We start from the raw sequence: 23,762 nt of genomic DNA on the forward strand, positions 1-23,762 counted from the left end.
AATTCGGATATTTATAAAGTTAGCTAACCAGGACAGAAAGAAATCAAGAAATCAACTTTGGCAACTTTCCCTTTTGCACAGCTTTGCTTGTTCCAGTCCTCATGATCCAAAATGGTCGACCCACAGCCACAAGGCTGATCTTGGCCACAAGTTAAGATGAGGGTGAGGATGAAGCCAGTGGTTAATTCAAGGGTTACTGTTTTACACTTATCAGCCTTCCCCCTTGCACTCATGGTCTCTCACTGTGTACATGCAATAAACACCGATCGCTTCACCAAGAAAACTATTGATAAAAGAAGCTTTAAAATAATGGCATCTGATAAACAAGCTCCGGTCGATTCGGCCAAATATATATCATGATTGCACAAACGACATTCTTGACGGGTCTATTTATTTCAAAAGTGTTTACGAAAATAATTAAAAAAAATTTTATTTTTATTTTAAATTAATATTTATTTAGTGTTTTTAGATTATTTTGATATGCTGATATCAAAAATAAATTTTTAAAAAATACATATTATTTTAATATATTTTTAAATAAAATTACTTTAAAAATTAACTACTATTACACTTTTAAATAGCCTCGGAACCAATAACCCTAGAACTGCGGCAATAATTTTACTGTACAATTGATAGGGAAGCTGCTGTCATATATCAGCAAATTATCGTTTTAATTTTTGAGAAACTTTATAAATCCCCAAATATATACCAAAAACTTAAAAAGCTCAAGGTCTCCTTCACAGTTCATGTAAACATAAATTATTATAGATTGAAGCAATATAATAATAAAATTATCATGACTAAAGAAATTTATTAAACATGCAGTTGCAGTTGAGAGTAGAATTGTTTTTTTCATAAGATATTTTTGACATTAAAAAAATGATTAAAAACAAAATTATTCCTTTAAAGTTTTTGAGTTTCAATACAAATACTGATTTACACTTCAGGGCATACAAGTTTTTAGGCTTCATTAATGTAAGAAGGTAGTTTTAAATGAATCGGATAAATTGTTTAAGAATAAGAAGTTTTATATCAAAAAGGAGAATTTTATTCTCTTTGATTTAGAAATTTCAACCAAGCCCAGTTAGAGGTATTAAGCTTAATTAAATCAAGAAATATATAATTTGTTTTGTCTTACCAATTAAAAAATGAAACCTATGAAAAAGAAGTGGACTTTTATACATGACAAGAACATGGAATTAAGCTTAATCTAACATTTTTACTGAGTTTTTTTTTTTAATTTTATTTTTCAATATTAGGTTGTTTAAGAATTAGGCTTTGTATTTTTTTTTTAATTTGCTTTATGTGGAGTTATTCTAGTCTCATGAATTTATTTTTTTCTTTTAATTTTAAACTTCAACAATGAATCTGTTATAAATGGAGCTTCATAATATTTTTTTTATTTTCCTTTTACGAAGTTATCTCAATTTTATCATCCAAGTCACAGGTTTAATAAGTTAGCTTGAATTGTTCTTTTGTGTCTGTTTTGTAATTGATTTTGTTTTTCGATTTCATTCTTCAATATTTGGTTGATTAGAAATTGGGCTTCATACTTTTTTTTTTAGTTTCTTTTCATGAGATTATCCTGATCTTATGACCTGCGCCACGAGTTTAGCAAGTTAACTTGAATTGAATTGAGTAACTATTTTTTTCTTCTTTTAATTTAATATTTTTTAATTTCATCCTTCAGCATTTGTTTGATTAGAAAAATGTACTTTTAAGTACTAATCATAACCCAGATTTTTATAGAGTTATCATTGTCTTATAACCCAGGTCATAGATTTGATAGATTAACTCAGGTTAAACCAATATATTACAGTCTCAATATTTGAAAAAAATATCATCCAATGTCAATGTATCAATATTTAAAAAATATATCATTCAATATACATTATATTTTGAGTTTATGATTAAAACTGTTTTTATTAGAAAATACATTATCAATGCTGGATACCTTTTTTAGGTAAAAAATGGATCTAACTTGTAGCGCAACATAACCTAATAATCTAGTTGATGGATCAGTAAATTCTATACACGATCCTTCTGTTTAAGAAGTCCATCATGAAAAGGACCAAATACAGGGTACTAACCTAATATGCTTGGGCTTTATAGAATGCCAAGACCAGATGGCATGGGTCTGACTTGCTTCCAAACCCAAAGTCCTTGGGTTTAATTACACGTTGAGTTCAAGTGCACTTGGATATAGAAAGATGCCAGACCCAATATCCTTGGACTCAGCTACATGTACATGGATCGACGAGATGTCATACCCAATACCCTTAGGCTCATCTACGTTGTACACCCAAATGCATATGAGTCTGGAAAGATATCAGACCCAACACCCTTAGGTTTTAACAGTATAGTAAACCTAAGTGCATGAGAATCTGCCAATATATCAAATCCAACATTTTTAGGATCAGATATGTATTGAGCTTAAGTGCTTGTGGGTCTAAAAAGATGCCAGACCTAATACTCTTGGACTTAGATACACGATGAGCCCAAGTGCCCGCGGGTCTCGCATGATGCCAGACCCAACACCCTTGGACTCAGTTGCACGCTGAGCCCAAGTGCCTATAGGTCTGATAAGACACTAGTCCCCATATCCTTGGAATTAGCTACATGCTAAGTTTACATGCATATGAGTTTGACAAGATACTCGACCTAACATCCTTGGGTTTGGAATTAGTCCAGGTTTCAAATACATCAGGAATTGAAAGTTTTTATAGGTGTCATACCAAGTCATAAGGCTATGTTATAGTCTTTAACATAAAATATTAAGAATCTAGAATAGTGAATTCTTTATACTCTTAGGAATATAAAAGTCTTCTAAAAACCTGTCTTATTCCAATCATTATTAATGTTGATTAAGGGCTATTTTCACCAACATTAATGCCGCGTACATAATAATGTATAAAATCTCCTATGAATCATCTGTATTTTTATCAATATTAATGTTGTGTAAGGGATGTTTCTTCCCATCTATGTTTTTAAGAGGAAATAACTATCTACCCCTTTAGCAAAATAAAAAAGAGAGTTAAGAGGCTATAAATATCCACTGAATCAAGGTAAAAAGTTCATATTTTTTATATTCTTTAAAGTATTCATATTTTTATTCTTAAAGCATTTATTATATATAAATATAAACAAACACTTATGTTCTTAACTTTAAAGCTCATTTATTTATTTATTGCAATCCCTTATAAAAAAAAAGTCAATGACTTTATCATTAAAGGATATCTAAATCACATGAAAAGAGAATGTTTTGCTGGTGTCAGGATTTTGATCACTAAGTATCAATTATTAAACTTTGGAGGAGAAAGTATGGAATTGAATATATGATTATCCTTTATCCAAACACTCAAGATTCTAATTCCCTGAGTATAATGGATTTTGGGAACATCATCACTAGTAAATACTAAAATTCATTCACAATTTGCTTCGACAAATCCATGTGTTTTGACTCTTGAACTAATAACATTAGAGTATACTAGTGATCTAACATGTCTAACATCCCTTTTTCATAATATTATTCTTAAATGTGTATAATGTTATGTTTAGAAAAATTAAGTCATTAGTAGTTGAATCTCATTTCCATCTTAACCTCTTAATTCTGTTCTCAAATGTCAAAAATAAAAATAATGAAGAAATCCCAATCTATATTTTGTTTTATCTAGGGAAATTAATGAAAGAAAATCTATAGTTTAAAAATCTACATATTTTTTCTCAGTTTTTTAATAATCGAATAAACATTTACAAACCTTTTAAAACAATTTTGATAAAATAATACCAGAAAATTGACAAATTGCAATGAAAATGCTGATGAAAAATATTTCATTGATGATTTCTATCATAAATAGATATAGACACTTTCCATCGATAATTGTTGATGTAAATGCATTCAAACTTTCCACCTATGAAAATTCTAATGGAAATAGAGAGAATAAGAAAATAATAAAAATTGTATGGGTAATTCTGTAAAAAATATGATATGTTAGTAATTATTGATGGAATTTTTTATGAATATTCCACTTGAGAAATTAAATGAAATAAAACCTAATAGTTCTCTCTTCCCCTCCATCTTATTCTTATTCTTTCTTAAAAAAAAAAAAACAGCAACCTCATCTCTTCTATATTCTCACAAATTCAACCACCATCCTTATAGAATTTTTATAGTAGTTTATGGAGGCTGTTTTACTTTTTGTAGCAATGGAATCGCTACTAGGTTAAAAGCAGGTCTCGTCGTGCCAAACGAGCATAACAACTCAAAAGTGCCTTAATTTTTTATCCGACCATTAAATCAGTATCAAATGTTTATAGGAGTTTCTGGAGGATGTTTTCCTTTGTGGTGGTATGGAATCGCTACTTGGTGAAGCAGAGGTCTGGTCACACTAGACTAGAGTAACGGCTCAAAATGGCTTTAAATTTTAATTTGATCATTGGATTGTGCTCAAATTTGTACAGTAGTTTCCGGAGGCTATTTTCATTATGGTAGCCAATGAATCACTACTAGGTTAAGAGCAGGTCTCATCGTGCTAGACCAGCACAACACCTCAAAAAGGCCTCATAACCTATAAATTATTGGCTTTTATCTTCTGGTTTATGTTGATGGCATTTTGCTTACAGGTAGCAACTCTACTATGCTTCATTGCTTAATGTAGTTACCAAGTTCAAGAGTTTAAGCTTTGTGACTTATGCACCGTTTATTATTTTTTGGGCATTGAGGTTTAGTCCACTGTTATGAAAGGTTATGACAATATGAGTATATTCTTAACATCCTCACTCAAGCTTATATGACTTCTTGCAAATCGATTGATACTCTTATCTCTACTTTCAAAGTCACTATATTGTTAGATCCCTTGTTTTCCAATTCTATATGATTTCATCAAATTATGGGTGCTCTTCAATATCTCACCTTTATAAGATCAGATATTTGCTTTGTTGTTAATAGAGTCTATCAGTTTATACATGCTCATATAGATTCTCATTAAGGTGTCGTTAAACGCATTCTACATTATCTCCGAGGTACAATCACCTATGACTTACATATCATTCGCAGTTTCTTCTTTGCTTTACATAGCTTTACAAATGCAGATTGAGTAGGTAGTATTGATGATAGCAAATCTATATGTGGTTATCTTGTCTATTTAATCAGACGCTAGTTTCATGAAAATCAAGCAAGTAACGCATAGTTGCTAGCTTCTCCACCGAGGCTGAGTATAAAGCCTTAGTAGATGACATTGCTGAGATTATTTGGTTTTAGTATCTATTGAGAGATCTGCAGATTCTTTTTGCCCCTGCTCCTACTATTTGGTGTGGTAATCTAGGCGCTACTTATTTATCTACAAATCCTATCTTTCTTGTTTGTACTAAACATGTTAAGGTTGACTATCATTTTGTACGAGATAGGGTTGTGAAGAAAGAGATTCAGATTCGTTTTATCGAAAGAGATTTAGATTCGTTTTATCTCCTCTCACGATTAAATTACAGATGTTTTTACCAAGCCATTTCCTACTTATCCGTTTACTGCTTTTCAATTTAAGTTTCTGGTCGATCCTCCACCCTCAGCTTGAGGGAGCATATTATAGAATATACCTATATAAGAAATATTATAGGTATATTCTTGTGTTGTAATTTCCACCATTATTATTGTATATTGCCCTCACATATAAATAAAAAGGTTGGCTAACTAATAGGTTAAGCCTCTTAATTATTCTCAACTAGATCTAAGACTTTTATGTGTTTTAAGTCAAATTCTTATTATTAACAAAACTCTAATAACCTATTTGAAACCAAATCACATATAGAATTGAATTTAATTCCATACGTGATTTGAATTAAATTGACAACTTATTACAATTCTCATGTTTGTAATAAAATATTAATCTATAGAATTGAATTAAATTATACTGTTTGAAATACATGTGGAAATGAAGTGAATTGACTATTTTGACTATTTTTCCTTTAATAAAAAAAACATGTTACAAAGACTCTTATGATTATATTGCCCTTCATTCTTACATTTTTTTTATCTTTATTTATAAATCTATATCTTGTGATTAGATTTATATAGTTGTTAATTAATTGACTTTTTATTATTGTTTTTCGTTATGGTTTTTCTTCTTTTTAGTAAAAGTCTTTTGATTGTTTTGGGCTATATAGAAAAGATTAATTAACAATTATTAATATTTTTTAAATCTTGGATCAACTAGCATAATAAAAGTATGATTAAAGATTTTCAAGAGTTTTCTTTGTTATTCATATTATTAAATAGGACCAATTGTTATTTAAGAATTTATGCTTCAATATTTTTATAGGATAGTACAGTTGAGAAATTAAGCCTCCTCCTAGGTTACAGCAAGTTTCACTAGTAAAAATATGACGAGATAACAGTATTTTGAGGTATCACAACATGCACTAGCATATGAGCACCTGGTTCCAAAATGATGAAGCCACCGCATTTAGTGTTGCCCATGAAAAGACATTTTGGGAGTACGCTGGCCAAGATCCCAGACTCAACAATCTCTTTAATGAAACCATGGCTAGTGAGAGCATACTGGCTAGCAAGTTGGTTGTAAGCAAATGTAAAGGCATCTTTGATGGGGTGAATTCCTTGGTGGATGTCGGGGGAGGCTTAGGAACTATGGCCAAGGGCATTGCTGAAGCATTTCCCCACATGGACTGCACTGTGTTTGATCTCCCCCATGTGGTTTCTGACTTGCAAGGCTGCAAAAATTTGAAGTATGTAGCGGGGGATATGTTTCAGGCAGTTCCTCCAGCAGAAGCAATTTTGCTCAAGGTAAATTAATGTCAACAGTATTCTTCTACCATCACTATATATAATTTGCATATATATATATATGAACATCTTTTATTAGTTTTTTTTTGAGAGGTGCTGCTTATATACACACGTCCATCCTTGAGCTTATATTTTGACACATATATAAACTATTCCATTCCTGACCTCTGCGTACAGATGCATATGAAGATTTATATTCAAAGATGGACATCATCTCTAACCCAAAAATCTATACTAGGAAGTTTTTATATATATGCATCTTATGTTTTCTATTTCCTTTATGATTTTTTCCCGTCTTCATTTATTCATTCTATGTATCTTATGGCAAATTTGACAAACAGTGTATACTGCATGACTGGAGTGATGAAGACTGCGTGAAAATACTTAAACGATGCAAACAAGCAATTATGAGTGAGGGACATCAGAAAGCTGGGAAGGTGATAATTATAGATATGGTGAGAGAGAACCAGAATGGAGACGAGAGGTCAATTGAAACGCAGTTGGTTTTTGATCTAGCAATGATGGTGGCTGTTAGTGGCATGGAGAGAAATGAAAAGGAGTGGGCCAAGCTCTTCTTTGATTCTGGTTTCCTCAACTACAAGATACATACTGTGCCAGGCACAAGAGCTGTCATTGAGCTTTATCCCTGATAAGATCTTAATGTTTTGTTTCTTTTGTTCTGTTTTGGGGGGGGTGGGGTGTGGGTGTTTGAAAGGGCGTAGAAAACTTTAAAAACTGAGGTGGGGAAGAATATATAAAATCGGGATAAACAATGAAATAACTTTTATAATGAATTTTAGAATTAAAATCTTTCACCCCTTTTTTATAATGAATTTTAGAATTAAAATCGATAAAGAATTAATAATGATAAAGTGCTTTCCAGCAAACCTAGTATCGAGAACTTCAAAGCGAATCCGTTACCACTCCTAAGGTAAAACCAAAATTAAACCTAAATGTTTTGGATGCTTTTGAGTTCAAAAAACTAATATGATTTAAAAAAAACTCTTATGGAAGAAAATTGATCAGATTCATGAGCTGAATTAGACAAAGCAATAGGTTAGCAAAAAATAATTATTTATTAGTTAAAGAGTTATTTTATAATAAACTTAAATTTAAGATCAAAATATATTATAAAAAAATGAATCTAAAATCAAGATTAAAAACCAGAAACTTGGATTAAGGAGCTCAAGCCAAAGCTTAGCTAATCTAATAACGCATGTTTGGGTTAAACTCATACTACTTTTCTAAGACTCATTTATGACTCCTTAATTTCTATAACACCCTCAAATTATAATATTATGAAATTTCAAACATTTCTTTACTAATGTCAAGTATTGAATTGTATGTCTAAGATTATGAGATTTTTTTTTGAAATTTCGGCAGAGTTTTTTTTGTTTTCTGATGTTACCAAGTTATCTACTAGACTTTATTCAATCACAATACTTAAAACTTCTATTTTGATCCAACCATCCTGAATCATATCCCATGTCATCATATAATATTTTACATAACTATACTTTATTGTATTTTCTCAACCTTACATCATCAACAAATAACACATTAACTACAAATAATTATAAACTCAAAAAATTCATATTGAACTAATTATTACATTAACATGCATCCATCTTTTAAACATGCATGATTATAATTACTAAATAATCTTTTTGAATAATTTAATAATATTAGTTCCTTACTCATACATTTTAAATGTATAAGTACCAAAAGCAATCATCTTCATGATACATATATTACAATCTACATATAATACAAATTACATATAAAGCAAATATATTACATCCTACAAAATAAACAGATTAAAACACAAAGCCTATATTTAACGCTTCGCATCACCTCGTGAAAAACCTATATACATAATATTAATAAGAAATAAGGAAGATAACACATTAAACATGAATAAAACACAATTCTTCAAAATATATTAAATTATCTTTCATCACTAACTTATTATATATCAACATTAATAACTCATTCATAATTTATTAATCCTATACTTATAGGACCTCTATAACCAACACTTATTGCTTAATTTTTAATTTGGTAATTCATAATTTTACCTCAAACTCGGCTAACCCTCTTAAATAACCAACAATTAAACCAGTAATTCCATACAAATTACCCAACATTTGGCCATTCTTTATCAATAGCCAATATAACAAGTAATTCCATACGAATTACCCAACAACCAGCCATTCTCTATTAATAACCAATATAACCGGTAATTTCATACGAATTACCCAACGTCCGGCTATTCTCTATCAATAACTGGTAATTCTATACCAAATGGTAATTCATCCTAACTAATTGGTAATTCCATACTAATTAGTGATTCTATACGAACTGGTAATTCATACTAACCAATAATTTCATACTAACTACCCGACATCCCAATTACAATACCAACAGTTTCTTCTACTACTTCTTTCATATCAACATATCATAAACAACTCATAACTAACAATGAAACTTTGAATTTTAACAGAAAGTGATGAATCATCTATCATCTGCTCGTGATGGCCCAGCTCCTCTTGTCTAATGCCCTGCTCCAGGTACAACTCCTGAATCAATCATATTGCACTACATTATTAATCCATTATCATTTCTTCTATATGTCTAAATTTGAAGCATGTAATATCTTTTATTTAATTGGGGTTTACACCAAAATTTTCATTCATTTATCACCTCATTTTCAACGGTAATTCCATACGAATTACCCAACGTCCGGCTATTCCCTATCAATAACTGGTAATTCCATACCAAATGGTAATTCATCCTAACTAATCGGTAATTCCATACTAATTAGTGATTCTATACTAACCGGTAATTCATACTAATCAATCGGTAATTCCATACCAACCAGTAATTCATACTAACCAATAATTTCATACTAACTACCCGACATCCCAATTATAATACCAACAGTTTCTTCTACTACTTCTTTCATATCAACATATCATAAACAACTCATAACTAACAATGAAACTTTGAATTTTAACAGAAAGTGATGAATCATCTATCGTCTGCTCGTGATGGCCCAACTCCTCTTGTCTAATGCCCTGCTCCAGGTACAACTCCTGAATCAATCATATTGCACTACATTATTAATCCATTATCATTTCTTCTATATGTCTAAATTTGAAGCATGTAATATCTTTTATTTAATTGGGGTTTACACCAAAATTTTCATTCATTTATCACCTCATTTTCAACATATAGTTTTAATCAATTTTCTTCTTTTCACTCACTTAAAAAATTCTCCCATGAACTTTTCCTACCATTAATTTATTCCATCTTTTTACATTCTTATGATGTTTCTTCACTTATTCATATTTTGAATACTTCAAATAAGATAAAGAATATCATTTTTCAAACATAAAACAATCAAAACCTCATTCCTATTTTCCCTCATCCTTAATTACAAGTTCTTTTCTTCAAAATTATTCAATTTCTTTCTTAATTACTACTTACATTCACTATTTCTATACTATTCTAACTCAATTCTATCATGTTTACTATTTTTCTCAAAATCCCCAAATTCTTGTAAACACCATAATTTAAAAACAAATCAAGATTATGAGAAATTAAATCAAATTTAATTGTCATTGTTTGATAACTTACTCAAATAAACCCAAAAATAGTTTATTCAAGTAAGAATCTAAACATTTCATGCTTACCAATCTAAGTTCTCCCAACTTTTCTTCTCCTCCTAGTATGGCCAGCCCTTCGCACTTTTCTTATATCTTCCTTCACTTTATTCTTCCTTAATTTAATATTCCAAGTCTTTCAATCTTACAAGTTTCAAAACTCTCTCTCACTTTTTCTTGTTTTTCCCTTAATTTTTTACGTTCTTCTTTTATTTTTTTTTCTTTTAACATTTGTTACTGCCCAGTTGGCAGTTCATAACAAAAAATGGGTGCCTTGTTTTATTTGTAATGCCAAATTACCATTTTACCCTAAATGAGTCTTTTTGCTTCTATTTGATGGTCCTTATTCTTTGTTAGCACTACCAAGCTTCGTTCATCCTAAAATTTTAACCAATTTTTCTTAAATATATTTTAAAGTTCCTCATAAAATTTCTGCTTAATCTGATGGTCGAATTTAAAATTACATCTAATAACATAAAACTAGTCAAATTATGATTTTTCATCAAATTTCTGAATTTATCTAAAAATTCTAAAATTTTAACCCAAGCTAAGGAATCATATGAGAACACTCCATGTAAATGTTCAGAATTTTTTGATAACCCGATCTAAAGTTAAAAAAAAAAAATTGTTTTACATGAACACTCCATGTAAATGTTCAGAATTTTCTGATAACTCAATCTAAAGTTAAAAAAAAAATTGTTTTGTTTTACATGAAACTAGTCAATTTATAATTTTTTCACCTAGAGGTTTTACAACTTCCCACTATATAAACTGAAAAAAAAAAGATTCTCTTTTCTTTTCTATATAGGATAAAGGGTTTTTGGTTTTATAAAAACATGTCTACCAATAGTTCTTTAAGATCAATTCTCATTCACCCATAATTTATTTTAATCATGCTAATGTTTCATATTAATAAAGTTTTGGTGGAGAATAATTTTTAACAAAGTTTTGATCTTAAAAGTGAGTGGACACCACTTTAAATTTGACCTTAGATATGCCTTTTAATCATATTTTATTAAAACAAATTTCAACAATTCTCCATATAAATGAAAATTGTTCGGCTAGTATAAAAGACTTGAAAATTTATAGAGAGATACTAATTTAGTGGATCACTACATCAAAACATGTATCTTTTAACTTTGAACATTTCTTAGTGAAAAACTATCAAATTTACTCGATTAAATAGGGAACACGATGTCTTAAACTATTCAAACTTTTTTGTAAACCAAGATAATAATATTCACATAATTTTCTACCTAGATATTTACTTCAGTTCTCATTATTATATTTATTTTGGCCCTAAACAAATCCTGGATTTATGGATGTTTTTATTGAAATCTGCCTTTATCAAAATTCTCAAAGAAATGACCACATTGCTCACTTACATAGGTGATTTTTTATTAAGAGTATTCATTTATTCTTTACTTGGTATACCAATATATAAAAATAAATAAGAGCATAACTCACCATTTTATCATACTACAGCTAGCACCTATTTCATCATAGGAATAAATAGGAAATAATAAATTTTTAATACTACAAAAAATATCATATGACGTAGTTTTCAATTTGAGTATGGATTTTAGGATCTCTAATCAACTAGTTGTGGTCACCATCATTACACTCCTTTATCTTTAAAGTTTTTAAACATATTCCCTTCTATGAATTATACATAAGATCTATTAATAAATCTTTGGTAGTGGATTTGCAATATTTTACTTTGAATTTCCATAGTCAACAAAAATAATTTCATTTGAAAACAAGTATTTAATGATATTATATCTATGATGTATATGTCTAAATTGAGCATTATATATTGCTTTCAACTTAAGACTGATTGTCGCAATGAACATAAATTATTGGCACTGATTTTGGCCAACATAAAATATCCTCTAAGCAATTTCAAAGCCTCTTGACTATCTCTCCACCTTTATCAAGAGCAATAAAATCTGATTCCATCATGTATCTTAAGATACAATTTTACTTAGAGGATTTTTATGGTACAATTACTCCACTAAGTATGAATATATACCCACTAATGGATTTTGAATCCTTAGTGTTAGATATCTAATATGCATCACTATACCCTTCTAGTACTATTGTGTAACCAGCATAATATCTTCCATAGTCTAATATGTATCCGAAATATTTGAGTACCTTTTCTATTGCTGTCAAATGATCCATAATCAAATTATTGGTAAATTAAAAAAAAAGCCATTTGTTGGTTGCTCATTGTTGTGTTATATGTGCCATTGGTGAAAATATCAATAGTTAAATACCAGAAAATAACCATTAGCTAGAAAAGTGTTGTTTGGATTAGATAGATGTTGTTATTCATTTTTGGGTCCCCGTACAAAAAAGAGAAAAAATGAATAAAAATTATCAGAAAAAACCAAAAAATATATAGTAGTGAGAAGAAGACCCAAAGCACCTATAAAATAGTCAAAGATTGGTTAAGGCAGTTCAAAAATATAAAGATTAAAATTTGATAGTATATTTTTGATTGATAAAGACCCTCTTGAAAAAAAAATTAATTTGAGGAAGAAAAGTCTAAAATCAGATGTTTAAGGACTCAAAGAAAAATTGATTTTTAAATTTATTTATGCTTTAATTGGAAGAAATTAAAGTTTAGGGGCTGAATTATAATTTTTAAGAGTTAATTTGGTCAAATCAGGGGCTTAATAGTATAAATATTGAAGTTTGATAAGCAATTAAGAACTTGATTGAAGAAATTCAAAATCAATGATGAAATGAGAAAAAAAGCACGTGAATATATGGGCTAAAATTGACTAAATCAGGAGCTAAATTGAAGAAATTAAAAGTTTGTTAATCAATTAAGGGTCAAAACACACAAATTCAAAACCAATAATCAAAGTGAAAAGGATAATCTTTGTTAATCAATTAAGGGTCAAAACACAAATTTAAAACCAATAATCAAAGTGAAAAAGACAGCCAACTTCAAGGCTGATATTTGAATTTAATAGGGATGCATTTACAACTTCAAGGCTGATATTTGAATTTAATAAGGATGCATTTAAATTGATTCTTAAAATCAAAATCTCAATTAAGGGTGTTGTGATGTTGTAGTCATAGAAATTAATTACTTTAGCTTAAATAAACAAGATAGTATAGATCAACTAAGGAGTTGATCCCATGAAGACGGTTTAGTTTTGACATCAATCTTTTAGTCGTGTCAGTTTAGTTCAGATTTTTATATTGGATGATATGTAATTTGGGGAGAGTTTGGAGGTTATCTAGGCTATAATTGAATAAAATATTCAAGCTAAATTAAATAAATCAGAAAACAACTAAGAGAAAAAACCTTGGTTTCAAGTAGATGTTCACCTATCCACATTAGAACCAATCATTGAAACGATACATCATTTTATATTCTGAATATTTATTTTTTCTTTAATGTAAGTTAGTTAATCGATCCGCAGTGTAACTAACCCTAACCATTAAATAATCATAGTGTCCGTATTAGTAATTTAATTGAATAACAGCCTTAAGAAATAGATAAGTTGATTAATCTAGGCATGTAACTATATGCAGTACATGTTTGATTTGATTGAATTTTTTCTATAAGATTAATAACATATATACACTATGATTATTAAACTTAGTTGTTTCACAAGTTTAGATACCACAACTCTGGTTTTAATAGCAAACTTAGTAATAGATTGTTTTTAATAATAACTTAGAGTCCGCTCTAGCAATTAAAATAAATAATCAAAGGAAATAAACATAAAAAAACATATTTATCATATAAACTGAAAAAAAAAGAGTAAAATAAATCTCACAGCTCTTGAAATCCAAAGGTTTCTATGTCCTTGCAACCAAGAAAAAGAGTTTAGCCTTACATGTCTATTGAACAACTAATCAAAAGGAAAGAAGAACACATGATTTCGGGTTTTTGGAGTAAAGGGTGTGTTTTCTCTTCTCTTTTTGGCCGACCCTTTCTTTTCATTTGTTAGGAAACCCTAATTTTCATTTTCTACAAAATAGTCCTTTTCAAAGCATACAATTTACATGTAAGTAGTGTAATAATTGTTTTTATAATTAAAGAGTAATAGCCTTACATAAAATCTTCTAGCTTTGACTTTAAACTTAAAGGAGCTAAATTGTTGAAATAAAGGCTTGGATGTCAGTTTGGATGCTTTGAAAAGTATTTTGGAGTTGTTTCTTCACAAAACCTATTTGCTGGTAGAATTAATGTCATTTTAGAAAATATCATCTTAAAAAAATCATATCTCTATCATATGATATCATTTTCTGTTAAACTTTGGTAGGCATATAGGTCTTCGAGTGAGGAATCCAAAAAAATTAAGTTTGCATCAAATAAACTTCTCCGGCTCAAGATATCCAAGTCGGAATGGACAATAGTCAATATTGGTAGAATGCGAGATTTGTTTTTGAAGGCTGCAATTTCCATACTTTTTCTCTTTTTATTTTTCTTGCCATATATATATATAGAAAAGTATGGATGTTATTTTTCTAATGCGAGTGGAATCACTTCATTTCAACCACTAAAGCTCAAGTTCTGCACAAAACATCAATTGGAGGTCAAATCTGCCACTTATCTCTAATTTATTTCTTTTTAAGTCTTACATCCAAAAATACCTTCAAAATATAAAACAAAGAATATCAAAACATTTTATATATAAAAAGAAATCTTCTAGCCAAATACTGTAGGCGGGTGAACAAAAGTTGTTGATATCAAGACATTTTATATATAAAACATATAAAAAGAAATCTTCTGGCCAAGTACTGTAGGTGGGTGAACAAAAGTTATCGATCCTGTGATTTATTGCTTTTCATGGCCAAGTTGGGATATAATGGCATTTTTACCCTATTAAGATTATGATTATTTACAACGTGTTTGTTGTTCCTGCAATAATTATATTTTTAAATATTTTTTATTTAAAAATATATTAAAATAATTTTTATATTTTTATATTTATTCTTAATGCATATTCAAACAATACAAAAATACTATAAAAAAACTTAAAGTGAAAAAAGGTTAAATTAAAAACTTTACAAACAATATTTTAACTGCAACACCAAACACGTACTAAAACATCAACTATCAATTTGATAAATGATCAATCTTGTACTTCAATTATCATGTTTTTAACAAATACTAACTATTTGTTTGATTTGATTATTAGTATTCATCAAAAATCTCTTTTAAAAATTTTAAATATAGTGTTTTTCACTGAAATTCTTCATAGATGCCAATGCAAAATTTAATTCACTTTTGCTAGTAGTTTTAATTTTTTTGGAAGTAAAAATGTAGGTTTTTTATCTTAAGAATACAAATTCAATAAAGTATATATATATAAAAAAGTTAAAATTATCTCAATTTTTTTTTAAGCTCTAAGATTATAATCCTAAATGTATTTTCGGGGATTATACCAACAAAAAAACACAAAACAAATGTGACATTCTTATAGAAATTAATATCAATAGAATTGACTATTGACTATTATGTTGGCATTTCCATCAGCAATGTTAGGTCATATTTCGTTGTAAAGTTGTAGGAGGTTCTGGAATTTTTTATGGAAACACCGATTGTATAGTCCATTGAAATATAATGTCAGTGATGCCATAAAAAATGGCCACTCACAGTCCAATGGAATAGGTGAATAAATATTTTCAATGAAATATGCAATGGAATATTTCGATAATTAAGGTGAATTTCTAACAAAATATGTATTTTGTCAGTAATTAATGTTGTAAAATCTAATTTTTTGGTGCGAATATCTTTTAAATTTTAAAGATATATCTCTCACATTGATGTAGTATATTTAGAAAACTTTAATAAAATCTTCCAAACATTGCTGCCTTGAACAACCAAATCTCCATAACCATCTGATCAACTTTTTATAATTATAAATTTAATATCTTTAGATTAGCTTTCACATAAGAAAACTTAGCCATTTTGTGTTTGGATTTTATAAATCAACGCATCTAAATTCTAGATAAATCTATCAAGTATAAAACTTGATAGAATTTAAGATGATAACAAAGAGACAATGTAAGTGGATTTCATAAAAGGGATGGCCCCTCCATGTATAAAACTTGCTTTTTCGTTTTTGGTTTTGTGCATATTTCCTTGATGATTGCAAACATTAACTTCTACTAATTAACATATTATATCTATATATGGAGTGTTTGAGATTGTACTAACAATTGCAGTTTAAAGTATTTTTTACTGGAAAATGCATCAAATTAATATTATATATCTATATATGGAGTGTTTGAGATTGTGCTAATAATTGCAGTTTAAAGTATTTTTTACTAGAAAATGCATCAAATTAATATTATTTAAAAAAAAAATTATTTTTGACATTAGCATATCAAAACAATCTAAAAACATATAAAATATTAATTTTAAGCAAAAAAAAGTTTTAAATTTTTAAAAAACATGATCGCAACCATATTCTCAAACACTGCTAAAAAAACATAATTCTTTCGCAAAGAAGGAAAGAAGGGTCAGGAAAATATTAAAAAAAAACTACACCTCTTGAGAAATTACAGTAGTTCCAAATCTATTGTGTTTTGTTCAATTAAACAATATAATAATGTTTTTGTCCCTCCATTCAAAAACTCAAAATTAGTTTTTAAAGGCATTAAAGTCTTTTCATGTGACTCATTTTTCATTACCAAATAAAGCAGGGATAAATAAATATTTTCTCATCTTAATTGCATAATAAAATGATCTAAATATCATTGGAAGCAAAAACATTAAACCTAGTGTCAAGGGGTATTTTTGTATTTTTTACAATAGTTTTTTGGCTATTATTATTTAAGTTAAACCTGGATCAAGTGATGTTTTTGGTTTTTCATAATGATTATTTTGTAATTACAAAGTCGGCTTAAGGGTAATTATATATTTGGGAAAACAAAAAAGGTGGGCGTGTGGAAAATAGTCGTACCTTGCAAGTGACATGTGTGACATCTCTTGGCATCCAAAAAGCCCTTCCACCTTGTCTTTGAAAATATTGTTAAGTTTTTTTTTTTATTGATGTGATGCATGTCTCTATTAGTAGTCTAATTTGGTATTGATGAGTATTTTTTTTTTCCTTCCCTCTCTTCCCTCAAAAACTATAACTTGCCCCTCTTAGTTATTAATGGTTCAATTTTAGTTTTTATTTTTTTGATTTTAAATTCTTTGTCTTGGTCCTTATAGAAGTTTTGTTTATTTTCAATTTCATCATTCAATATCAATTTACTAAATATTATATTCTCCAACATAGTCCCTATTCCTTGGATTTCTAGTTTTTATCTCCAGCTCTTTTATAAAAAATTTAATAGTTTTCAATTTCATCATTCAATTTAAGTTGGTGGTATTACGTTTTCCAATTTGATATTATTATTTTGATTTTTAATTATTTTTATTTTTTTATAAAAATTATTATTCTTTTTAATTTAATTATTTAAATAAAATATTGTTTTTATTTTTATATTAATTTTAATCTTTATTTTTTTATTTTTTTTTACCCTTTTACTAAAATAATTTTTTTTATTAATTTCAACTCTTCAATTAAATATAATCTTAATAATCTTAGCTCCGATTCTTAAAATTACAAGTTTGTTATTAAAAACAAGTTTGTTATTACTTTAGTTAAAAATCAAGTTTGTTTTGATTTTTCATTGTTTAAAATACAATAAAATGACTCAATTATCATTAAATTAAAATAAATCTTTAATTGACTTTTAGTGTTTTTTTTTGTAATTTCATTCTAATTTTTTTATCATAATAAATAGATAAAAAAAACAATTTGATAGTTTAATAAATATAAATTATTAATTTAGATTGGAAAGTGGGTGTTACAGTTGCCAAATAAGGGCTTCCTAGGCGGTGTTAGAATCATTTCGGTAGCATATTTATCCTTGGATGGAGCATGTGAATAATAGACCTTTGTTATGATACCAACGACCTTTTCTTTCTTTTTCTTTTCTTTCCCCTCTAAAATCTCTACACTTGACCCATTTATTTTTTATAGCAGCCCTTTAATTTATTTTTCCTTCAAAATTAATCCCTTTTATTTTGATCACCAATTATTTAATTCAAAGTTATTTATAAAATTAATGTTTTTAATTTTATTCTCCTTTAATTTTCTCGTTTGTCATATTTGGTTCCCAAAGTTCTTTTTATTGTTATTTTTTTATTAAAGATAAATTTTAAATTTTATTTTTTAATGATTTCATCCTCTTTTATTTTTCAATTTTATTCTTCAATATTTATTTAATTGGAGAGATTGGGCTCTATGATTTTTTATTTATTTTCTTTCTGTAGAATTTTTCACTAATTTTAAAAATGATACAGATTATTTTAGGTCTTTTTAATTGCCGTTTTTGTGTGTGTTAAATTTAGTGTTTTTTTTTAAATTTTTTTTAATTAAATTAAATTAATTAATTAAATATAATCATAAAATACCTACTTCATGATATTTTGCTCGATTTACTTTTTGAGTTATTACTCTAATAATGCATGTGGCCTCTTTTGATATCGTTGTTTAACCTTTGATAGTAATGGTAGAACCATCTCGTTAAACTTTTTCTAGTGGTGGGTTTTTGTTCATGATGAAGCGATAATGAATTTTCAACAAACATTTCTTTTTTTTTTCTTTTACCGTATATGATATTATTAATTTATTTTTTATAGTTAATTACTGCTATTTTTTATTTACTGTTGATGTTTTTTCAATTGTAATATTAATTACCTGAATTTATTGAGTTGATTAATGAGGTAAGTGAAAGCGAGCTACTTCATAAAACTCCATGACTTTGAAATGTGCCGTTCAACTAGGCATACCAGATGTGATCCAAAAACATGGCAAACCCATGACCCTCTCGGAGCTTGTTTCTGCCCTACCAATCCACCCATCAAAAGCTTAATAGTGTTTTATGATGTGATTATTGGAAAAATATAATTTTTATTTTTAATTTTAATTAATAAAAATATTCTCTCTAATTTCTCGCATTGAAGTTCTATCTTTGCAATCTCATAATAATTTATATCAATTCAATTTTGTTTTTAATTATAGATATCTAGATTATCTTACTAGTACTTTTATTAATTTCTTGGAATTTTAAAATTAATAATTAGATAAATCTCTAGTAATTTTAACATATAATCTAGTAATTTTTAAAAAACAAACTTAAAATCACTAATAAGATTGAAAATACCATTATAATATCAATGCATCCCTTTTTGTATTTATTTGCGGTTGAAAATACCGTTTTAGTATAAAATATATAAAAAGAAATCTTCTAGCTATATACGGTAGATGGTTGTCGATCCTGTGATTTATTGCTTTTCATGGCCAAGTTGGGATATAATGACATTTTTATTCTATTAAGATTGTTATTAGGATTGTGTGTTCGGTATTATTATAATAATTATTTTTTAAAATAAATATTATTTAAAAAATATTAGAATATTTTTTATTTTTTAAATTTTATTTTTAACATACATTAAAACAAAACTATATAAAAATACTATAAAAATTGAATTAAATTAAAAAATTAAAATTAAAAGTTTAACAAGTAATATTTTAAGTGTAAAACCAAACACATTCTAGAACATTCACAATCAATTTGATTAATGATTAATCTTGTACTTCAACTATGATGTTTTTAATAAATAATGGCTGATTGTTTGATTTGATTATTAGTATTGACCGAAAATCTAGTTTAAAGATTTGAAATTTAGTGTTTTTAATTTAAATTCTTTATATAGATGCCGAAGAAAATTTAATTCATTTTAACAAATAGTTTTAAGAGTTTTTGAAGTAAAAATGTAGGTTTTTATCTTAAGAATACAAATTCAATAAATTATATATATATATATATAAGCTGAAATTATCTCAATTATTTTCGAAGCTCTAAGAAGATCATATGAATTTACATATGTAATTTTAGTGCGGTTCTCAAAATATTTGTACCTGTTATTCCCAAATAAAGATGACAAGCAAACTATGAACACAAAGGGATTCTAGTTCTATTTCCATGTTTAACCGGTAAAGGCAAGAGGAATGTAGTACTATTTCTCTGTTTTCACAATTCAAAAGAAATTTAAAATTAGTCACCTCATAAATTTATTATCACACAATAATTTTAAAGGGTGTTTTAGTGTGTGTAGGTGTTTTTTTAAAATATTTTTTATTTATAAATATATTAAAATAATATAATAATTTTGAACAAATATTGTTTTAGAAAACATGGTTATAAATATATTTTCAAACGTTTATGATAATAATTATTTTTTAGAATATTTTTTAATACAAAATATATTAAAATAGTATTTTTTTAATTCATTTTAAAATTATTTTATTCACTGGAGGGGTACATTATTGTGTGATAGGAACCACTAGAGCGTCCGGTTTCACGTGAGGATCACATGGAGAGTGCTGGGATTGTGTTATGCACCTATGATTAGGGATTAATATATATATATTAGCCATTCGATAAAGTTTCGGGGTGTTTAATAATATTTATATATTCATTCATTATTCATTAAATAACATAATTATTTAAAAAAATCACTATATTTCCAGGCCAATTTGAGTTGTTATTCATCAAATTTAAATTAAATTATTATTTTTATTTTAAAACCTTATCCAATTAAGTATTTTGACAATCATACAAATATTAAGCATATAAATGTATTTGATTTATTTCAAATCCCTCAACAAAACTTCGGATCTTCGTAAATTGTTTTTTATATTTTTTTAGTATCTTAATAGTTAATATTTAAGAAAAATTTAATAGATGCTTCTACACATAATTGTTTTTGAAAGAAAATTCATTTTTTATCAATATATTCCAAAACTTGCAGCTCAAACCATCAAAAAAATATATTTTTAAAAGGTTTTTAAAAAATTGATATTATAAGGGCCACAAACCTAATAATTAAGGGGGAAAAAATCATCAAACCCACGGTATCAATATCTTGTAACATTATTGTAACTTATTTTTCCCATATATATTTTTAAAATCTCATGGCTCTTATCGTTTAAGCATTTCATTTCCTTGACGTTAAACAGATGATGACAACAATGTGGTCATACATATATATATATATATACATATATATATATATATATATATCAATTATCATTTAAGAAAATAACAAATAGTTATCTTAAAAAATAAAAGAACATAGAAATAAAGATTGTTAATCTTTCTTAACAAAAGCTAAAACCCCTTGTTCACCCAAATTCAATGACATTGTTCAATAAAACAGTAAATAACCGTTTTGCGTTTCCTATAAAAAAATCATTGAAATTATTATTGAGAGTAATGAAATCTTTTCCACGTTGATCATTAATAAATTAATTGAGATCATTCAATCTTTTCAAATCTCTAAAACAAAGTAGTATGACTCAATTATCATTTGAAGTAAAAATTTAAAATTAGTATCTAGGTGTTTTTTTATATATATATTTTTATACTAGTTTTTTTTTGTTATTATCATATTGGATTAAACCAATTTGATATTTCAATAAAAATAAAATATAATTTAAAAAAGTAACTAGTGCATCGTAAATGATAAGGGTGTTCACAAAAACCGATTAATAGAGAAAACCGATGGAAAATTAATTGAGAACACCGAACCGAGATGAAAAACTGATTAAATCAATTTTTAAAACCATAATAATTAAGCGGTTTGGTTCGGTTCGGTTCGGTTCGGTTTTACCACTGAAACTAGTAAACTAAACCGGTCCACCCATAAAATAAAATTAACAAAAGATCTATAAATAATACAGTAAACATAACTCTAATTGATAACATTACATGAAAAGCCGCCTTCCACACCAGAGATGATTATTGTCTTCTTTCCTTTTTAATTTTCATGCACCCTGCATCTCTACTCCTTGCATCTGTCTCTTCTCTAGCCGAACAATAAGTCACTAACTCACATCTCTGCATCCATCTGTGTACTTGCAGTCAAACAAAAACTCTTGGCTTCTCTCTTCACTTGCAGCAAAAAGAGAGGAAGGAACGACAAGGTAAAGTTTATCCATCCTTGACACTGCTCATCATCTTTGACAGTGCTTCCATCCTCAAGACATGGATTGTACTGTGTCGACTACAAGCAAATCAAAAGGAGCCATTAAAAAAAGAAGCCATTATTGAGTAAAGAGGCTCAGGATGAAAAGCCAAATGGGATCGAGAGGGACGATAGAGGAAAGGGAAACCAAAGGGAAAAAGTAAGCATATGGAGAGGGAAACTTCCAAAGCCTTGGATTCTCTGTTCATGAAAGCATGTTGGTCCATTACCACATCCATGATTAGGTTTCTCGATTTTTAAGCCAAAAAATTGAATTTAACCAAACCAAATTGGTTTGGTTTGAACTGGAATTTGATTCGGTTCGGTTTGAATTTTAAAAAATATAAGTTGCTCGGTTTGGTTGGTTTTTATGGTTCAAACTGAACCAAACCGAACCATGACAGACCTAGTATGTGGTACCTCTTCGTAAACAAAAACTTCCTTTCACCATGTCATTAGAAGAGTCATGTTGTTTGCATCCTATTGTATTTTTAGATCATTTTGTTAAATTGATTCTTCTTATCAATTTTACCATTCAATAAAAAAATTTATAGTTCTTCTCTAATTTATTTTTTGTTTCAATTTTGAAACCTATTCTTTTATTAGTTCTTTTGCTAAATCATTTTTTCTTTTCAATTTACCATTCATTTTAAACAACTTAGTTGTCTTCTAATTTATTTTTATTTTCATGTTGATCTTTATTTTTTTTAATTGCTATATCTTTGTTTTTATATCCTTTTGTATAATTTAATATATTTTTTTTCAATTCCATCTTTCAACATTTTATTGGTTTAATTTCATCCTTCAATCAAAAAATCTTAGTTGTCCTCTAAATTATTTTTTATTTCAATAGGGATCCTTTTTTTAATTGCTATTTATTTTTTTGTTCTAAATCTTTTTTTACGGTTTAATTTTCCTTTCTAATTCTATGCTTTAAAATTTAATTGGTTATAAATTATACTGTAAGATTTTATTAGTTGGGTATTTATGGTCTAATAATTTGAGTTGCATGTTTGGAAAGTTAAGAGGGTGAATATTATTTATTTATTTATTTTATTTTTAATTATAAATTTACATCTTGTATTTAAATTTATATTGTTGTTTATCAACTATTTATTATTATTTCTTATCATGATTTTTTTTTATCTTTAGTAGAAATCTTGCGATTATTTTGGGCTATACAAAAGTGATTAATTAACAATTATCAATGTTTTTTATATTATTATCAATACTTTTGATT

General features: G+C 27.6%; 1 protein-coding gene across 1 annotated transcript; it reads left to right on the forward strand.

The window, feature by feature from the left end:
* The first annotated feature begins 6,421 nt into the window (after positions 1–6,421).
* On the forward strand, positions 6,422–7,468 carry LOC105134650 (trans-resveratrol di-O-methyltransferase-like). The gene is made up of 2 exons (XM_011039134.1): positions 6,422–6,796; positions 7,138–7,468. Exons 1-2 carry the CDS (start codon positions 6,422–6,424, stop codon positions 7,444–7,446), a joined length of 684 nt encoding a protein of 227 aa, XP_011037436.1. The 3' UTR covers positions 7,447–7,468.
* Positions 7,469–23,762: the final 16,294 nt, after the last annotated feature.

This window comes from Populus euphratica, unplaced genomic scaffold (genome assembly GCF_000495115.2).
Source record: "Populus euphratica unplaced genomic scaffold, PopEup_1.0 scaffold213.1, whole genome shotgun sequence".
Lineage (NCBI taxonomy): Eukaryota > Viridiplantae > Streptophyta > Magnoliopsida > Malpighiales > Salicaceae > Populus > Populus euphratica.